The 17,167-nt window shown below is 38.5% G+C and overlaps 1 protein-coding gene across 3 annotated transcripts in view; it reads right to left on the reverse strand.

Annotated features, from left to right (window-relative positions):
• FBXL17 (F-box and leucine rich repeat protein 17) overlaps positions 1-17,167 on the reverse strand; it is a 500,946-nt gene that overhangs the window by 339,175 nt on the left and 144,604 nt on the right. For 2 of the 3 annotated variants that reach the window (XM_049648607.1, XM_049648605.1), the window contains one exon: positions 2,603-2,710. The exons of the other annotated variant lie outside the window; for it this stretch is intronic. In XM_049648607.1, coding sequence (XP_049504564.1) covers positions 2,603-2,710 — 108 coding nt within the window. The remainder of the gene's footprint in view (positions 1-2,602; positions 2,711-17,167) is intronic. 3 annotated transcript variants of the gene reach the window in all.

Below are 17,167 nucleotides of genomic sequence, written 5' to 3' on the forward strand. Positions count from 1 at the left end.
TTTTTTAATGTTTGTTTTTTTTTTTTTTTTTAACGTTTTTTATTTATTTTTGGGACAGAGAGAGACAGAGCATGAACGGGGGAGGGGCAGAGAGAGAGGGAGACACAGAATCGGAAACAGGCTCCAGGCTCCGAGCCATCAGCCCAGAGCCTGACGCGGGGCTCGAACTCACGGACCGCGAGATCGTGACCTGGCTGAAGTCGGACGCTTAACCGACTGCGCCACCCAGGCGCCCCAATGTTTGTTTATTTTTGAGAGAGACAGAGACAGGATGTGAGTGGGTTAGGGGCAGAAAGAGAGGGAGACACAGAATTTGAAGCAAGCTCCAGGCTCCGAGCTGTCAGCACAGAGCCCCATGTGGGGCTCAAACTCACGAGCTGTGAGATCATGACCTGAGCGGAAGTCAGACGCTCAACCAACTGAGCCACCCAGGTGCCCCTAAAACATGATTTCTACCCTTAGTTTTCAAGAGATAAAAACAATTAAAATAGCTTTAGAGAAGCTATGCGTGCTTAAAATTCTATCTTGCCTTTATTTGAATCCAGGAAAATAAGCAATATTATACCACCAACTAGTCTTCTCATCAGAGCAAAAGACTTTATTGACCAACAAAGAATGATCCTCAAAAGTCTGTGGACTGGCTTTGATATTAATCCAGTAGATTCGAACTACTGACAGTCCAAACCACCAATTCTGGCCTATAATCTTCAGAAGAACATTCGCAGCAAATTCAGCCCTCCAACGCAGACATTTGCTATTTGCTATAGCTGCTATTTTGTCACTGAGAGTAATTCTGATCTTCTAAGTACCAGTGTACCATAATTTTTGGCCATCTCAAAATGCTCAGGGAAGCACTTACTGATCTAATAAGTCTTGTTTTGTCTTTAATGAGTACAATTTCTAGCGATCATAAAAATCCCACATATGGTCATTATAACACTTGTTGTGCACAATCTGTTCATCCAAAGGCATTTCTACTCTACACTATAAACAACATTAGATGTGACTAGAAAAACATTCATCCACCAAGATGTTCCAGGCCAAGGTTATAGGAAATGAATAAAAATTATGGTCATGTATGGTCTTGGTTACACTAAGATATTCTGATAGAACAATAATTGAGAATGATGTGTTTTTCCTCTCCACCAGCTTTGGTCTCTGATCCTCAAAAAACAATTAAAGTTGGCCAGTTATCAGTCATTTAAGACACAGGACAATCACAGGATCTGTTTCAGACACACCAGACCAAAACAGTGATTTGATATTCTTCTCTCAAAGTTTGCTCTGATTTTCAAGCAACTTAGATATAACAAAATCCATTTTAATATTAGGAGTAACATTAACTTAGCATTTACTGCAATTTTGACACTGAGGCAAGCACCTTGCATGTATTATTTCAATTAATACCCTGAAAAATATTTGTCTACTCAGCTAATAAGTGCCAGAGACAAGATTCAAACTCAAGCTAACAACAGAGCCCAGGCAACTATCCCCTGTGCCTTTATTGGAGAGTCCCACGTAACTCATTATCATTTGCTCTCTTCCTAGAAAGAAAAGAAAAAGATTATTTCCCACTAAACTGTAAGCTTAAAGAGACCTGAAGAGACCAAGCCCTAAGAAACCTGGGATCTCAAACGTTTTATTTCAACATTGTGCTGCTAACACAACAGTTTCCTAAGAGTAGTGAAATGAAGGAAAGGTGAATGAAAAGGTTACTCAACTACAAAGTGGGAAAGGCAAGGACTCATACCCATTATCCTAAGTATAATATGATGCAGTTGAAATCTATCCAATGACAAATTTCAGGTAATACACAGGTAAATTTTATAGCCATCCATTCTTCATTACACACATGTAAGAATTAGCTCCTAATTATTTTAAAGCTCTGGAGTAAAGATGAGACATAAGTGAGAGATTACAAAGCAACTGGCATTTTCATCATTGCCAAAATATGATATTTTATATATGTGGTATAAAAGTGAACTCTCCTAGAAGGTTAATTTTTGACATAAATTCACCTCTCTTTTCACCTTTCATTTTCAGCTTAATCATATGCATGAGCCATATGTACTTCCTAAAAGCCAAATGCAATAAATTAACATTTAAATAATTTTTGTTAGATCAGTTTCTTTAATGCATATATTTATCTCATAGTCATTGGCAATGAAAAAGCAAGAAAGTAAGCTTTCTTGTTTAAATGAATGTTCCATTTAAGAAAGGATAAATTTTGTATTGTTGCTTTAAACTGATCTCAACTACCAAATCCTAGTACACTTTTATTTTTTTTTTTAATGTTTACTTTTGAGAGAGAGACACACAGAGTGTGAGCAGGGGAGGGGCAGAGAGAGGGAGACACAGAATGTGAAGCAGGTTCCAGATTCTGACCTGTCAGAACAGAGCCCGATGCGGGGCTCAAACTCAGGAGCCTCAAGATCATGATCTGAGTCGAAGTCCGATGCTTAACCAACTGAGCCACCCAGGCACCCCAATCCTAGTACAGTCCTGTAATGGTCTGACTGTTCCTCACTCAAATACATTTACCAATGCTAGGGTGCTGATATGAATGATAGAAAGGCTAAGGAGATGCAGCCACAGAACCTACCTTGGTTAGGTGAATGACTCCTTTAGAAGTAACCGAACAACCCATGAAGCCAACGTACTGAAGTTCAGGACAGTGCTCAGCAAATGCTTTCACTGACTGATCTGTTACCTAGGGAAGGGACATGAATAAAGTTATTCAAGGTGGCATCCCAGCGAGTTTAAGGATTTGGCTCCTGCAAATTCCCTCTGCCCTACCTCGCGTCATTAATATTTCCCTTTCCGTTGGCTCATTTTAATCTGTTTACAAACATGCAGCAATATCTCCTGTGGGTTTTTTTTAACTTTATTTCTTTTTCAAGTAATCTCTACACCCAACATGGGGCCTGAACTCACAACCCCAAGATCAAGAGGCACATGCTCTTCTGACTGAACCAGCCAGGCACCCAAGATGTCAACACTCTCTCTCCATCACCACTTCTTCCTAACAATCTCTCTCAATATACATATTTTCTATTGACATATAATCCACACACTATAACATTCACCCTTTCAAAGGGTACCGTTCAGTGGTTTTTAGCATATTCACAATTGTGCACCCATCTAACCCTAGAACATGCTTATCACCCCCAAAAGAAACCCCATGTCCATTGGCAGTCACTCCCCTAATCCACCTCTTGCCCTCAATTCTTGGCAACTTTCCACCTCTATGGATTTGCCTGGTCTGAACATTTTTTATCATGGAAATTATATAACTGGTTCCTAAAAGACAACAATGGTCTCTTTATAAGGTTTCTACCTTCGAGTGTTTCTTTCAAGGAATCTGACTTTGCCCCTCGCTGCTTCAAATTCTTTAAATTTGGGTGGTGTGATGATTAATTTTATGTGTCAACATGGCTATACAATGGGGCACCAAAATATTTGGTTAAACAGTGTTCTGGGTATGTCTGTGAGGATATTTGTGACGAGATTAACATTTGAGATGGTGTACTGAGGAAAGCAGACTGTCCTCCCCAATGTGAGTGGGCCTCATCTAACCCACTGGAGTTCTGAATGTAACAAAAAAGCTGAGTAAGGGAGACTTGGCTCACTCTCTCTCACTCTAGCTCTTTTGTTCTCGCTCTCGCTCTTTCTCTCTCTACCTGGCTATCTTCAAGCTGAGACATCAGTCTCCTACCTTCAGATTCAAACTTGGACTAGAACTTACACTGTTAGCTCTACTGGTTCTTATGCCTTTGGACTCAGATTAGAACCATATCATCAGCTTTTCTGTGTCTCCAGATTGCGACCTCAGGTTTTGGAACTTCTTGGCTTCCATAAATGTGTGAGCCAATTCCTTACGATAATCTCTTTATAGAAACACACACACACACACATTTTCTCTCTCTCTCTCTCTCTCTCTCTCTCTCTCTCTTTCTCTCTCTCTCTCATACAGATTCTGTTTCTCAAGAAAACCCTGACTAATGTAATACATATTAGAATTCCCTGAGGAGTTCATTAAATATTCAGAGCCAAAAGGGTGAGGCCCAAGAATCCCTATTTTTAATAAGCCCCTGAGTGACTCCTAGGCATGTAAAAGCTTGAGGCCCAAGTGCTGCCAAGAAGTTACCCTGACAACTTTTGACATTTCCACCTGGCCCTGCTTTAAACAAAGGGCAAAGTGAAATTCCTTTTTTGTCTTCCCCCACCTCCAGAAAATTTCAGTGTATAAAATTATCTCTTGTAATTGTGCTAAAATTCTCTTCACTGTTCCACAAAGTGGTATTTTATAAAAGAAGGTCCAAATATTCTCTACCATAGGCTTAATTTCAGTTTCATTTTCTTCACAGTCAAGATGAGATCAACAAGTTAAACACCTTTGTTAGTTTTTCAAACAGCAGTGACAAATCTCTTTTGCATTAGCTTTAATATGGGTGACACTTTGTATCTTCCTTATCTATTCTGAATAGATATTGGAAAATAAAGGTATGTGGGTAGCATTAATTCTAAAACAATCACAAGAACATTTTCCTAAAATAATGAAACCAACAGCATCCATGGTACATCTGATAAAAGATTAATTCTGCCCTCAAAAGTAAAGTATGCTTTAGCATATTAAGGCTAAGGGTGCCATTGATAAATTAAAAATGGGCCTTCCTGACACTCAGCTTTCTAAAAAACATTATGTTAACAAAGAATGTTTCAAGCACTAAAATCGCCTGAAGCCTCAATGGAAACCAATTTCTATTATTTAAAAAGAGGGTAGGGGTTAACAGAGGTTAAATACATATGGTCAGGTGGTTAAATACCCTGCCCAATCTCACTCTAACATCTAGCCTTTCCTACCTCCATCTTCAAGGAGGGGAGAGGAACTCAGATAAGGATTAAGGACACAAGAAAGCTCAGGTCCAAGGTGTTAAATCTTGCAGAGAGAAGAAAAAAGGGTATTAAAAATTTGGTTTGCAGGTCTTCCTCGTTCAGCTCAAGCAATCAGAACAAGAGAACTCAGAGGAGCCTCCAGCACCAACAGAGTCCTATAAGTCAAGCAAGACCAGAGTAAGTCCTTGGGGTATAGAAACACTCTTACTACGCTTGGGTATGTTTTAGGAGACTAATCAAAGGGCCTTGAAGATTCGGGCAGGGTCTGGCTCCATTCCGAAGAATAGAAGATATGTTAGAAATTTGGGGTTAAATATCTCACTTGTTTCAGGCAGAAATAAGTATAGACTGCAAGCAGCACGTACTGGTGAGTATCAGCTTCTCTGGGACCCAGTAGTCTGCCTAACTCTTTTCAAATCCCAGGTGGACCACTTATTAGCTGTGTGATTTTAAGCAAGTCATTTCATGTCTCTATACTTTGTTCCTTCTATAACACAGAGAAAATAACAGTACCTAGCTCACAGGGTAAAATATGAGGCTAGATGAATGCATATAAAATGTTTTGAACAGGACACGGTTCATTGTAATTGCTTAACACATTTTAGCTATTATCATCATAATCATCCCAGGCTCCCCTTTCTTCTGTATTCTAGTTCTTAGCCAGGACTAAGGGGTTGACATGTGTAAGAAAATAATTCAAAAAAAAAAAAGTGTAGTCAAAGCCTGCTGGCTTACCCTCCTACTTATTCCAAGAGATTCTGATCATAATTTGGGGGCTCTAAGTTTTGGGCTAAACTGTGGGACAAGAGTGAGGGAGACATTGGTAGAAGCTTATTATTGAACCATTATGGTAAAAAGAATCCCATTTTGTTAAGGTTCTCAGCCTGACTGCATATCAGAATTACCTGAAGAGCTTCCTGATTTAATTTCTGGTGGAGATCTGCCTTAATTTTATTCTAAAAGCTACCCCCCCCAACCCAGAGAGAGTCTAACATGCAGCCTGAGTTTTGAACAAGTTCAAAAGCCTTTCATTCAAAATGTGGCCAACAGCACTGGCATCAACTTGGAGCTTGTTAAAAATGCAAAATCTCAGACCCCATCACAGACCTACTGAATCCTAATCTACAGTTTAGTAAGATCTCCAGGTGATTCCTTGTTTATTTGTTTGTTTTACTATTTATTTAAATAATCTGTACACCCAATGTGGGGCTCAAAATCACAATCTCAAGATCAAGAGTCTCATGCTTTACCAACTGAGCCAGCTAAATAGCATCCCCCCTGCCCAGGTGATTCTCATGTACCTTAAAGCTTGAGAAATACTACTGAAGGGACAAGGAGCTATGACATCTTCTTGGGGAGAGGGGAGCAAAAACTGGGTAGTTATCTCATAACCCAAGTGCTATGGAGAATTATTTAAACATATTTATTGGGGTATAGTTTATATACCATAAAATTCACTCATTTTATGATATAGTTTATTGAGTCTTGGTAAGCTTATACAGTTGTGCAACCATCACCACAATGCAGTTAAAAAATTTTTTTTTAAGTTTATTTATTTTGAAAGAGAGATGGTGCAAGTGGGGGAGGGGCAGAAAGAGGGGGAGAGAGCGAGAGAATCCAAGCAGGCTTCTGCTGCCAGCACAGAGCCCCACGCGGAGCTTAAATTCCCAAAATCGCGAGGTCATGACCTGAGCCAAAACCAAGAGTGGGACGTTTAACCCACTGGCCACCCAGATGCCCCACCACAATCCTTTTAAAGTGCCTTGACTGCACCATCCCCAACATGCCCTTCATCCTTTTTGCCCATATGCAGGCAATCACAGCTCCCACCCTTAAGCACCCATTGGTCTTGCTTTCTATCTCTATAGTTTGCCTCTTCTAGAAATTCCATATAAACAATTGTACCATAAGTAGTCTTTGGTTTCTAGCTTCTTTCACTAGCATAATGTTTTGGAAGTTCACCCTTGCTACATGGATCAGTCGTTGGCTCATTTTATTGCTGAGCAGAACTCCACTGTATAGCTCTACTACCTATCTATTCACCAGATAATAAATATTTGAATTGTCTCCAGTTTGGGCTTTGATAAATAATCATGCTGTGATCATTCACATATAATACTTTGTATGGACATATATTTTCATTTCTCTTGGATAAATATCTAGAAGTAGAGTTGCTGAGTCATGTAAGTTTCATTTTTTACACATTTTAAAAACTGGTTTGTTGTCTTACTAAGTTTAAAAGCGCTTTATATACTCTAGACACAAGTCCTTTATCAGATATTTGTTTCATAAATATTTCCTTCCATTCTATGCCTGGTCTTTTCATTTTCTTAATAGTGGTCTTAGCTCTAACCTTTAGGTCTATTGTGCTCTAGGAGTTAATTTTTGTGAATAGCGCAAAGTAAGGTAAATATTCACTTTTTTGCATATAAATATCCAACTGTCCTACCACCATTTGTTTAAAAAATTACATACTGTGGTTTCCAGAGTACAGATCTTTTACCTCTTTGGTGAAGTTTATTCCTAAGTATCTTATGGTTTTGGTGCAATTGTAAATGGAATCGATTCCTTGATCACTCTTTCTGGTGCTTCATTCTTGGTGTATAGAAATGACACAGATTTCTGTATGTTGATTTTACATCCTGTGAATTTGCTGAATTCATGTTATCAGTCTAGCAATTTTTTGGTGGAGTCTTTGGGCTTTCCACGTAGAGTATCATGTCATCTGTGAAGAGTGAAAGTTTGACTTCTTCCTTGCTAATTTGGACGTCTTATATTTCTTTTTGTTGTCTGAGTGCCGAGGCTGGAACTTCCAGTATGATGTTGAACAACAGTGGTGAGAGTGGACATCCGTGTCATGTTCCTGACCTTAGGGGAAAAGCTCTCAGGTTTTCCCCATTGAGGATGATATTAGCTGTGGGTCTTCCATATATGGCCTTTATGATGTTGAGGCATATACCATCTATCCCTACTGTGTTGAGGGTTTTTACAAAAATGGATTCTGTAGTATTTTATCAAATGCTTTTTCTGCATCTATTGAGAGGATTGTATGGTTCTTTCCTTTCTATTATTAATGCAGGAATGATAAAAAGCTCCAACCTGGAATGGTTGGCCTTGAAGGATCACACTAACTCAAAGACTGTGGGAAACCAGGCAGCACATAGGAATTACTATGCAAACAGAAATGTAGCTCAGGTTTTGGAAAGAAGCAACAAAAAATAAGGGAAGAATAAGATCAGCTTACAAAGCAGATTTTAATCTTTGAGTCAAAGCTGTGATGGAGAGAAAGAGGAAGATGAACCTCAGATTCAATAGCATTATCTCTTCACATGGCAGAGGTAGAGAAGGACCATATCCCTAAACTGGCATTCTAAAAGCCAGGCTACACTTTTATATCTGCATAAAGAGGATGCAGGTCCATTTAGTGTTCCAATGAGAAAAAGCAATGATGGCAAGGAGTGTATGTCTTCAGAGTTGAGAGAACCATAAAAAGCCTGAATAATACAAACATGCACAAAGATTCTAGCAGAGCTTCAATCTGTGAATCTTTATTTAAAATTTTTTGAAGTTATTTATTTTGAGAGAGAGCACAAGCAGGGGAGGACGAGGGAGGGAGGGAGGGAGGGAGAGAGAGAGAGAGAGAGAGAGAGAGAGAGAGAGAGAGAATATATCCCAAGCAGGCTCCACACTCTCAGCGCAGAACCCAATAAGGGGCTCAAACTCACAAGCTGAAATCAAGAGGCAGATGCTTAACCTAATGAGCCACCCAGGTGTCCCTTAGTTTGTGAATCGTAAGAGGGCCTTCTCCAGTGGCTAACCTAGAAGTAAATGAAAACCAGAAATGCAGGGTACAAAGGGACAAAGGAAAAAGATGTTGGTTCTCATAAGCTCTTGGGAACTACACTCGATCAGATATATTTCTTCTGAGATCTAATTGTGGAGACAAGAGAGAAACATCTTCAGGAGGTAGAAATAATGGGCTATGGGGCACCTGGGTGGCTCAGTCAGTTAAGTGTCCAAATTCGGCTCAGGTCATGATCTTACAGCTGGTGAATTCCAGTGCCACGCCGGGCTCTGTGCTGATAGCTCAGAGCCTGGAGCCTGCTTCGGATTCTGTGTCTCCTTCTCTCTCTGCCCCTCCCACACTCACACTCTGTATCTCTCACTCAAAAATAAATACTTAAAACATTAAAAAATAAAAAAAGAAAGAATTGGCCTAGAAAATTCTAATACAGGGGAAGTGTAATAGCCACTGTGGCAGAAATGGCCATATATGACTGAAAAACTCTTGTCTGGAATAGAAAGAGCAGAAGATGGACAGTACAGGGTCACCAATTTTGCTTGGTGAGTAAATGTTTATAAATGTGCTTTTGGATTGTGTTTTCATCTCTTGACACAGCTCACACTAAACCAAGATTAGGGGTACTAGCAGCCAAAGAGTTGAAGAGGGAGTAGGTAATAAAACAGCTAGATAATAATAAACGGCCCTATTTACTAAGGCAGTACTGTATGCCACACTAAGTCTTCTCTATGCATCATCTGGGATCTTCATAAGAGCTTTAAGAAGCATCATAATTTCCATTTTATAGGCCCCTAACATAGGCCTATTAGAAATTGACTTCCTCAAAATTACACAGCTAGAAGGTGGCAAAGTGGGGCTTACACTTTAGTCTTTTAGGTTTTGAGACCCATGCTCTTTACCTTATACAAACTAGAACCCTATCCCTAAACTGGCATTCTAAAAGCCAAGCTACACTTCTACATCTGCATAAAGAGGATGCAGATCCATTTAGTGTTACAACAAGAAAAAGCATTGGTGGTAAGGAGTGTCTGTGATTCATTTCATGGTGCTAATCTCACTCAAATGCAAGAGCTAAGTCAAGGCCTTCCCTTCAGCCCCAAAGAAGCAGAGTGACAGGGTAACATATAGTGTAATAATGACTTCAGGAATTGAATTTAGTGATTCATCACTTACATATAACACCCAGTGCTCATCCTGGGTGCTCTCCCTAATGCCTATAACCCATTTAGCCCATCTCCCTACCTAACACCCCACAAGCAACCCTCAGTTTGTACTTAAGAGTCTCTCATGGTTTGTCTCTCTGGTTTTACCTTATTTTTAGATGCAATTTATTCTTATTTTAACACTTAAAAGTTTTCTTGGAACTTGGGAGGAGAGATCTATCTTTATCTCTTTATCAGAATAAGATAGATTCAATGAAAGGGATTTTTGTAATCTGAGCTGAAAGATTAACTTTGGGGAATGATTGTTAGCATATCTGGGAATGAAAGGAATTTTTAGTATTGACTCTAAAAAGGTAGAGCAACCTTTCGATATGTTTATGCTGCTGGCATTATAGAACGTACGAGTGTACTAAATAGTACATGAATGCACTAAATAATATAAAATTATTTCTTGACCTTGCTCAGAAAACTTCAATGTTTTTCCTAAACTTCACCCCAAAACTACTAATCCAGGACCCAGAAATACACACTTTTTTTTTTTTTTTTTTTTTTATTGGAAGGAAAGGAAAGAGAAATAGGAGGGGGGGGGGGGGGGCGGGGAGAGAGGGAGACACAGAATCGGAAACAGGCTCCAGGCTCCGAGCCATCAGCCCAGAGCCTGACGCGGGGCTCGAACTCACGGACCGCGAGATCGTGACCTGGCTGAAGTCGGACGCTTAACCGACTGCGCCACCCAGGCGCCCCCAGAAATACACACTTTTAACAAGTTTCCTTGATTCTTATAGAATCCATCCAGAAATAGCCCTATTTTTGCAGTCTTTAAAAAAAATTTTATTTAAATTCCAGTTAGTTTACATACAGTGTAATATTAGTTTCAGGTGTACAATTTAGTGGTTCAACACTTACATACAACACCTGATGCTCATTATGACAAGTGCACACCTATTTAACCATCTCCTTCTCCTCTGGTAACTATCAATTTGTTGTCTTTGGTTAAGAGTCTGTTTCTTGGTTTTCCTCTCTCTCTCTCTCTCTCTCTCTCTCTCTCTCAAAAATAAACATTAAAAAATTTTTAAAAATAAAGATAAAAGAAACAAATGATCAGATAAAAAAGAGACAGACAGACAGAAACAGAGACAGAGCATGAGAAGAGGAGGGACAGAGAGACAGGGAGACACAGAATCCAAAGCAGGGTCCAGGCTCTAAGCTATCAGCACAGAGTCAGACACGGGGCTCGAACTCAGGAACAGTGAGATCATGACCTGAGCTGAAGTCGGAGGCTTAACAGACTGAGCCACCCAGTGGCCCCTGATCATTTGTTTCTTTAATTCTGCATATGAGTGAAATCATATGGTATTTGTCTTTCTCTGACTGACTTTACTATAATACTCTCTAGCTGCATCCATGTCGTTGCAAATGACAAGACAGAAACAATCCTATTACTAAATCTAAAAACCATAGCTAACTACAACTTTCAAATATTAGTATTTAAGATGGTCTTGGGTACACTTCAGGGTTATCTCTTTGCCACCTCTACTGCCACAATACACCACCATGGTCCACGGTGTGCCAGCCTTCTCCTGCACATTTTCAATATCCTGCACACTGGACCTCTTTCTGCCTGCCCTTGATTCCACCTATCTGTTTTCCACCCATCAAGCCACAGTGATCTTTAAAAAAAAAAAAGTGATTTTAAAAATTAGATGTCAGTCTGCTATTCAAAATCTTCCACTGGTACCAATTACTCTAAGAATGAGATCCAAACTCCTTCTATAACCTACAAAGCCATACATGATCTGCCTCCTTCCTGTCTCTTATCTCTCCTTTAATCCCACCGTCCTCTCTCCTTGTTCACTATGTGATGGTCTCTCCATCTATCCCATTCACAACTGTATCCTCAGTGCTGGGCACAGGACCTGGCACACAACAGAAGGTCCAAAAATAAAAATGAAAGAAGTACTGTTTTGTTTTGTTTTTGTTTTTGTTTTTTTTTAATTTTTTTTAACGTTTATTTTTGGGACAGAGAGAGACAGAGCATGAACTGGGGAGGGGCAGAGAGAGAGGGAGACACAGAATCGGAAGCAGGCTCCACGCTCTGAGCCATCAGCCCAGAGCCTGATGCAGGGCTCGAACTCACGGACCGTGAGATTGTGACCTGAGCTGAAGTCGGACGCTTAACTAACTGAGCCACCCAGGCGCCCCAACTGAGCCACCCAGGCGCCCCCGAAGTACTGTTTTGATGCACATTAATGGCTTGTTGGCCCAGTATTGAAAAACAAATCCTTCTAATGCCAAGAAAATGTGAATTGTTGGTCTTATTTGTTCCAAGAGTCTAAGAATGAGACAAACGGCTTCATGAAGTGAAGGACAGGATTTTCAAAGAAAGCAACAGCAGCACTTCGATTCTGGAATGGACTGGAAAACTAAGGTGGGGAAATTATTGGCATGACTATCTAATCTCACTCAAGACCTCAGAACCAATTAAAAGCCTTCTTTCTATCTCCAGGAAAAAAGAATAACAAGGATCAAGGGCAGAGTCAATCTACTTCCTAGGGAATTTTTCAGGAGGAATGCTAACCTTTAATTATTTTTTTCATCTCTTACAGCCAGAGTGGTCAGTGGGCCTGTAGAGTACCCTCATCTTCTGAATGCAAAATAAAGCCAGCATAAAGCAATCTGCTTAGGTTGGGTTCTAACTGAACATTATAACCAAAGGGCAAAATATTGCCATGTGTTCCAGTTTACAAGATTCACCAGAGAAGAAAAGCCTTATGGATTCTGGGCAAAAGCCAGGTGGAAAAGAGTTTGGTTGTCTGAGTAATAACCATTTGGTAATAATCATTTGAATGAATTATAAGTTTAAGAAAGAAAAGTGACCCCAGTAGTAAATGACTACCCGAGTCTACTAAATCAGCAATATCTTTAGAAATAAAGACACACTTACAGTGTTTTTAAGGAAGGGCTTATTTCACTCAGGGTTGCTCAGTTTCTTAAGCCCCTTTCAATCACCAAATATTTGAGTACCTATGATAGTCATACCACCTCATGTTAAGCACTAATGCAGTATCAAGATAAGGTACAGTCCCTGCCTCTAAGAACAGAAGCTACATGTTGGAATAGGAACAGATCTAGCTCCCACAACTATCAGAAAGCTTCCTGGGAATATTTCAGTCTGTATACTGCATCCCAATTTAGTGGAGTTCAGTTTCCCAAGGCCTTCTGATTAGATCTGAAGCCAAGATGGAAGACGTAACCAGATTACGGAGGGCTGAAAACCAGACAGATACTTAAGACTTGATAATGAGGGTATCTATCCTATTGGCAATGTATGAAATGTAAAGCTAACACATACTGCAGGCCCATGACTAACAGAGCCATTAACTAAAGGCTTTAAGAGAAAGGTGATGAAGGGAGAGTTGTACTTCGAAGTCCAGCAGGTACACATAGAACCAGCCAAAGGGAGATTTTGGCCTCAGAGAAGCAGGCCAGAAGGCTATCACCACAGCAGGGTCCATGCCCCCTAGGAAACAGCAGAATACCACACCACAGGTTACCTCAGTTAGGCTTAGACACATGCCATAATCAGTAAGCACCCACATCTGACAACTGACAAAGAATATGTCAAGTACCATAATGATAAAAATCCCAAATGAAATAAATTTTATTTAAATACCCAGTGACTATACATTATACTTATAGGAGCTTTAAAAATGGAACACAATAGGGGTGCCCGGGTGGCTCAGTCAGTTAAGTGACCAACTTTGGCTCAGGGCATGATCTCGTTTATGAGTTCAAGCACTGTATTGGGCTCTGTCCTGACAGCTCAGAGCCTGGAGGCTGCTTCAAATTCTGTCTCCCTTCCCTTTGCCCCTACCCCACTCATGCTCAGTCTCTCTCTCTCTCTCAAAAATAAATAAACATTAAAAAAATCAGAACAGAATAAAATGTCTCCTTTTGTTCATTCAAATATTGAAAATCTACAAAAACTATTTCATTTCCATCTTCCTTTGCTTTCCTATATTATACCTTTCAACAGAGTGCAGTAGGTACACTCACAATTAATGCATTAGAAAGCTTTCTCCTTTGACACAGTATTGCAAAAAAAACAGCAAAGAATCGCACTTGTCACATTAAAGGACATACCTAATTATGAAGACAAACACTTAGTATAGCTTTGTTTTATAAATCATTTCAGTAAGACCTTCATCACTGGGCTCTTCATTTAATAATAATTTCGTAACTTTAATACATTTTTAAATGAAATCTAAAGGCAGATTATTTAAACATAGTTTTCTCTTAAACCATGACCACACAACAATATTTACTGAGCATATGTTATATTCTACACACTGTGTTCCACACAATGATTAAGACCTACAGACTGACTTCATGGAGTTTACAATTTAGTGAGAAGGACAAATGTTAAACATTTGTTACAAATGTGTTCACTCTATTAATATAGTCATTGAATTATTATTTTCTATATATGCCATACTTAGGTAGTTCACATGGAAAGGAACCAAAAATATGACTAAAAATTGTACTTGTTACAAATAAGGTTTTTCCCAAACACTTTAAGCTGAGTCTTAATTACATGCCTCATATCTTTTTAATAGAGAGCTATAAAAAATATTAACTTTTAAAATTTTTATTTTTAAGCAATCTCTACACCCAATGTGGGGCTCGAACTCACAACCGCGAGATCAAGGGTTGCACGCTCTACCAACTGAGCCAGACCGGCTCCCCTGATTTTATAGATCATGAAAAAGACAAGGATTTTTTAAGACTTCACATTTGCCAGTACAACTCTGACTTTAAATTAGCATGACACAATTATTTCACTAAGTATATCAGAAACACAAAGTACTAAAATTTAATTTTAGGTTTTTTTTACTATTGAACTGTAGTTTACAATGTTAGACCAGTTCCAAGTATACAACATAGTGATTCAACAGTTCTATATATCACTCAATGCTCACCACGATAAAGGTAGTTATCCTCTGTCACCATACCACATTATAACAATATTATTACTATATTCCCTATGCTGTACTTCTCATCTTCGTGACCTATTTACTTTATAACTGGCAATTTGTATCTCTTAATCCCCTTAATCTCCTTCACCTATTTTACCCATCCTCCCACCCACCTATTTTTATTATAAAAAATATCAACAATTTACAATAGTAGGCAAAACAGTAAAATAAACCTGTGTTTGCCAATCATCGAGTTTCAATAATTGCTAATTCATGGCCAACCTTGTTTCATCAATAGCCCCATCTACTTCTAAAACATCACAACTATCAGCAAGTATTTCAAAAGATCTCTAAAAGATAAGGCTCTTTAAAAAATCATAGCCATAATACCATTATCTTTTCAGTAAAAATGTTTATGTGAGACTTAATATGAACTATGTATCATTTTTTATGCAGATAATAATCCAACACAGTGATTTAAAAATCTCATTAAGATTTTACCATAATTTTACAAAAACTGACCCTTTGTCAACAGGGCATTGAAATTCATAACTAATCATTTTCTAAAAGTCTAAAATTCCATTAGTGTCCAATGAGAATCTGATCATTTGATTGCTTATTTGACCTTCCCTGATTTTTACTCATTCTATCTTCCTTAATGTTAGTCTGGGTTTGGAAAAGTCAGATTGGCTGATAAAGAGATTTATAAGTTATGCATTAAAAGTCTTGTGAAAGGGAAAGACATTGGTCCAGAACTAATGGCATAGATATTTGTCCCTATTAAAAAGATGTATGATAGGCTGGGTATGACTTAACCACTTCCTTGCAATTTGCTGACCAAGTTTCTTTGACTAATACTGCTTTAGTTTATTGAAATTCAATATTTGGATAATCTAAATGAAACAGAAGAATTAGTCTATTCTGTATCTGCTCATCTTTTAAGTAATGGAAAGGGGAATCTAAAAGCAATATACTAATGTAACAACCATAGGTGTATTTAGCAACAATATCTACAAGGTATTTTCTAGTACACATACACATTTGCATACTCACCCAGTGAGATAAACGGGCAGGTGTGATTTCAATTTTACAAATAAAGAAATAGATAAAGTAACCTGTCCAAGTTTACATATCAGCCCAGTGCTCTTTTCATTGCAAAATAATCAGTAAGGTACTTAAAATAAAACCAAATAATCTATTTGAGCACTAAATTTGGAATCAATTAAGTAATAAGTACACATAATTGAAAATAAAGTAGTTGTTTCATAAACATATAATTCATTCTTTGGTCATATCACAAAAAAAAAAAAAAAAAAGTTTCATTCTCTGAAAGTAAAGTCTCTTCTATTCTGTCAAACTTTATTTTGTTTGTAAATAAAACCTTTAAATTAACAGATATGGCTAGTTTGAGGATTCATTTCAAAAGTATAAAAGAGAAATTCACAAGAGTATGATTGAAGACTAAATTAAATCCATCAGAGAGATCACTTACCAAAATTTCATTATGCAGATGTGTATCATGAGTTATGTAAGAAAATAGGAAAAAAAAGAATATATACAACTTGAATTCTGAATCATCCAACTTTGAATGAAGTTTCATCATAAAGGATGAAATGAAATTAAGTCCCAGAGGGCTAACACACAAAGAAGAGTGAAAGAACTGTGAATTGCAGAAAAGTTAGTATTCCAAAAGGCACGCTGAAACTCACAAAGCAAGGGAAAAGCCAGCCATGAAAAAAGCAATTTTACTTAGACTTCTAAGCTGTCTCTGGTTCTTTCCTTACCTATGTAACTAGCATTCTCTGCTTCCTTCCTCAACCTCTGCCAGAATCCCTCTTCGTTTGTTGTCCTCTCCCCTTTCAATCGGTCACCTCACCTCACCTCCTTTCTCTGGGTCCTTCCTTTCCTTTTCCTCATGTTTCTTCTGCATCTTTTATGGCCACTGTCATACGTTTTCATAAGTGGCTGGTCATAATGTGGCATGAAAGCTTTTTAAATATAATTATTGCATTAATTTCAAATCAGTGATATTACATTTTTTATTTATCTCAAAAAGAAATAGCGGTATTATACAGCTGTCTAAGAAATCACTGAGCCCAGACTGCCTGGGTTGCAATCCAGATCAACCTCTCTCTAGCTGTGTGACTTTAGGGAAGTTATTTATTATCCAAAAAGTGTGAAAATAAGATATGAACCTAATGGAATTCTTATGAGCATTCCAAGAGACGTGTGCTACACACCTACCATGCAAAGTGCTCAAAAAATTTAGCCACTACTCAATGTATACATTTCCTTTCCCCAATTCCTTGGAGCTAGAACATTACTATACT

Source organism: Panthera uncia (assembly GCF_023721935.1).
Source record: "Panthera uncia isolate 11264 chromosome A1 unlocalized genomic scaffold, Puncia_PCG_1.0 HiC_scaffold_17, whole genome shotgun sequence".
NCBI lineage: Eukaryota > Metazoa > Chordata > Mammalia > Carnivora > Felidae > Panthera > Panthera uncia.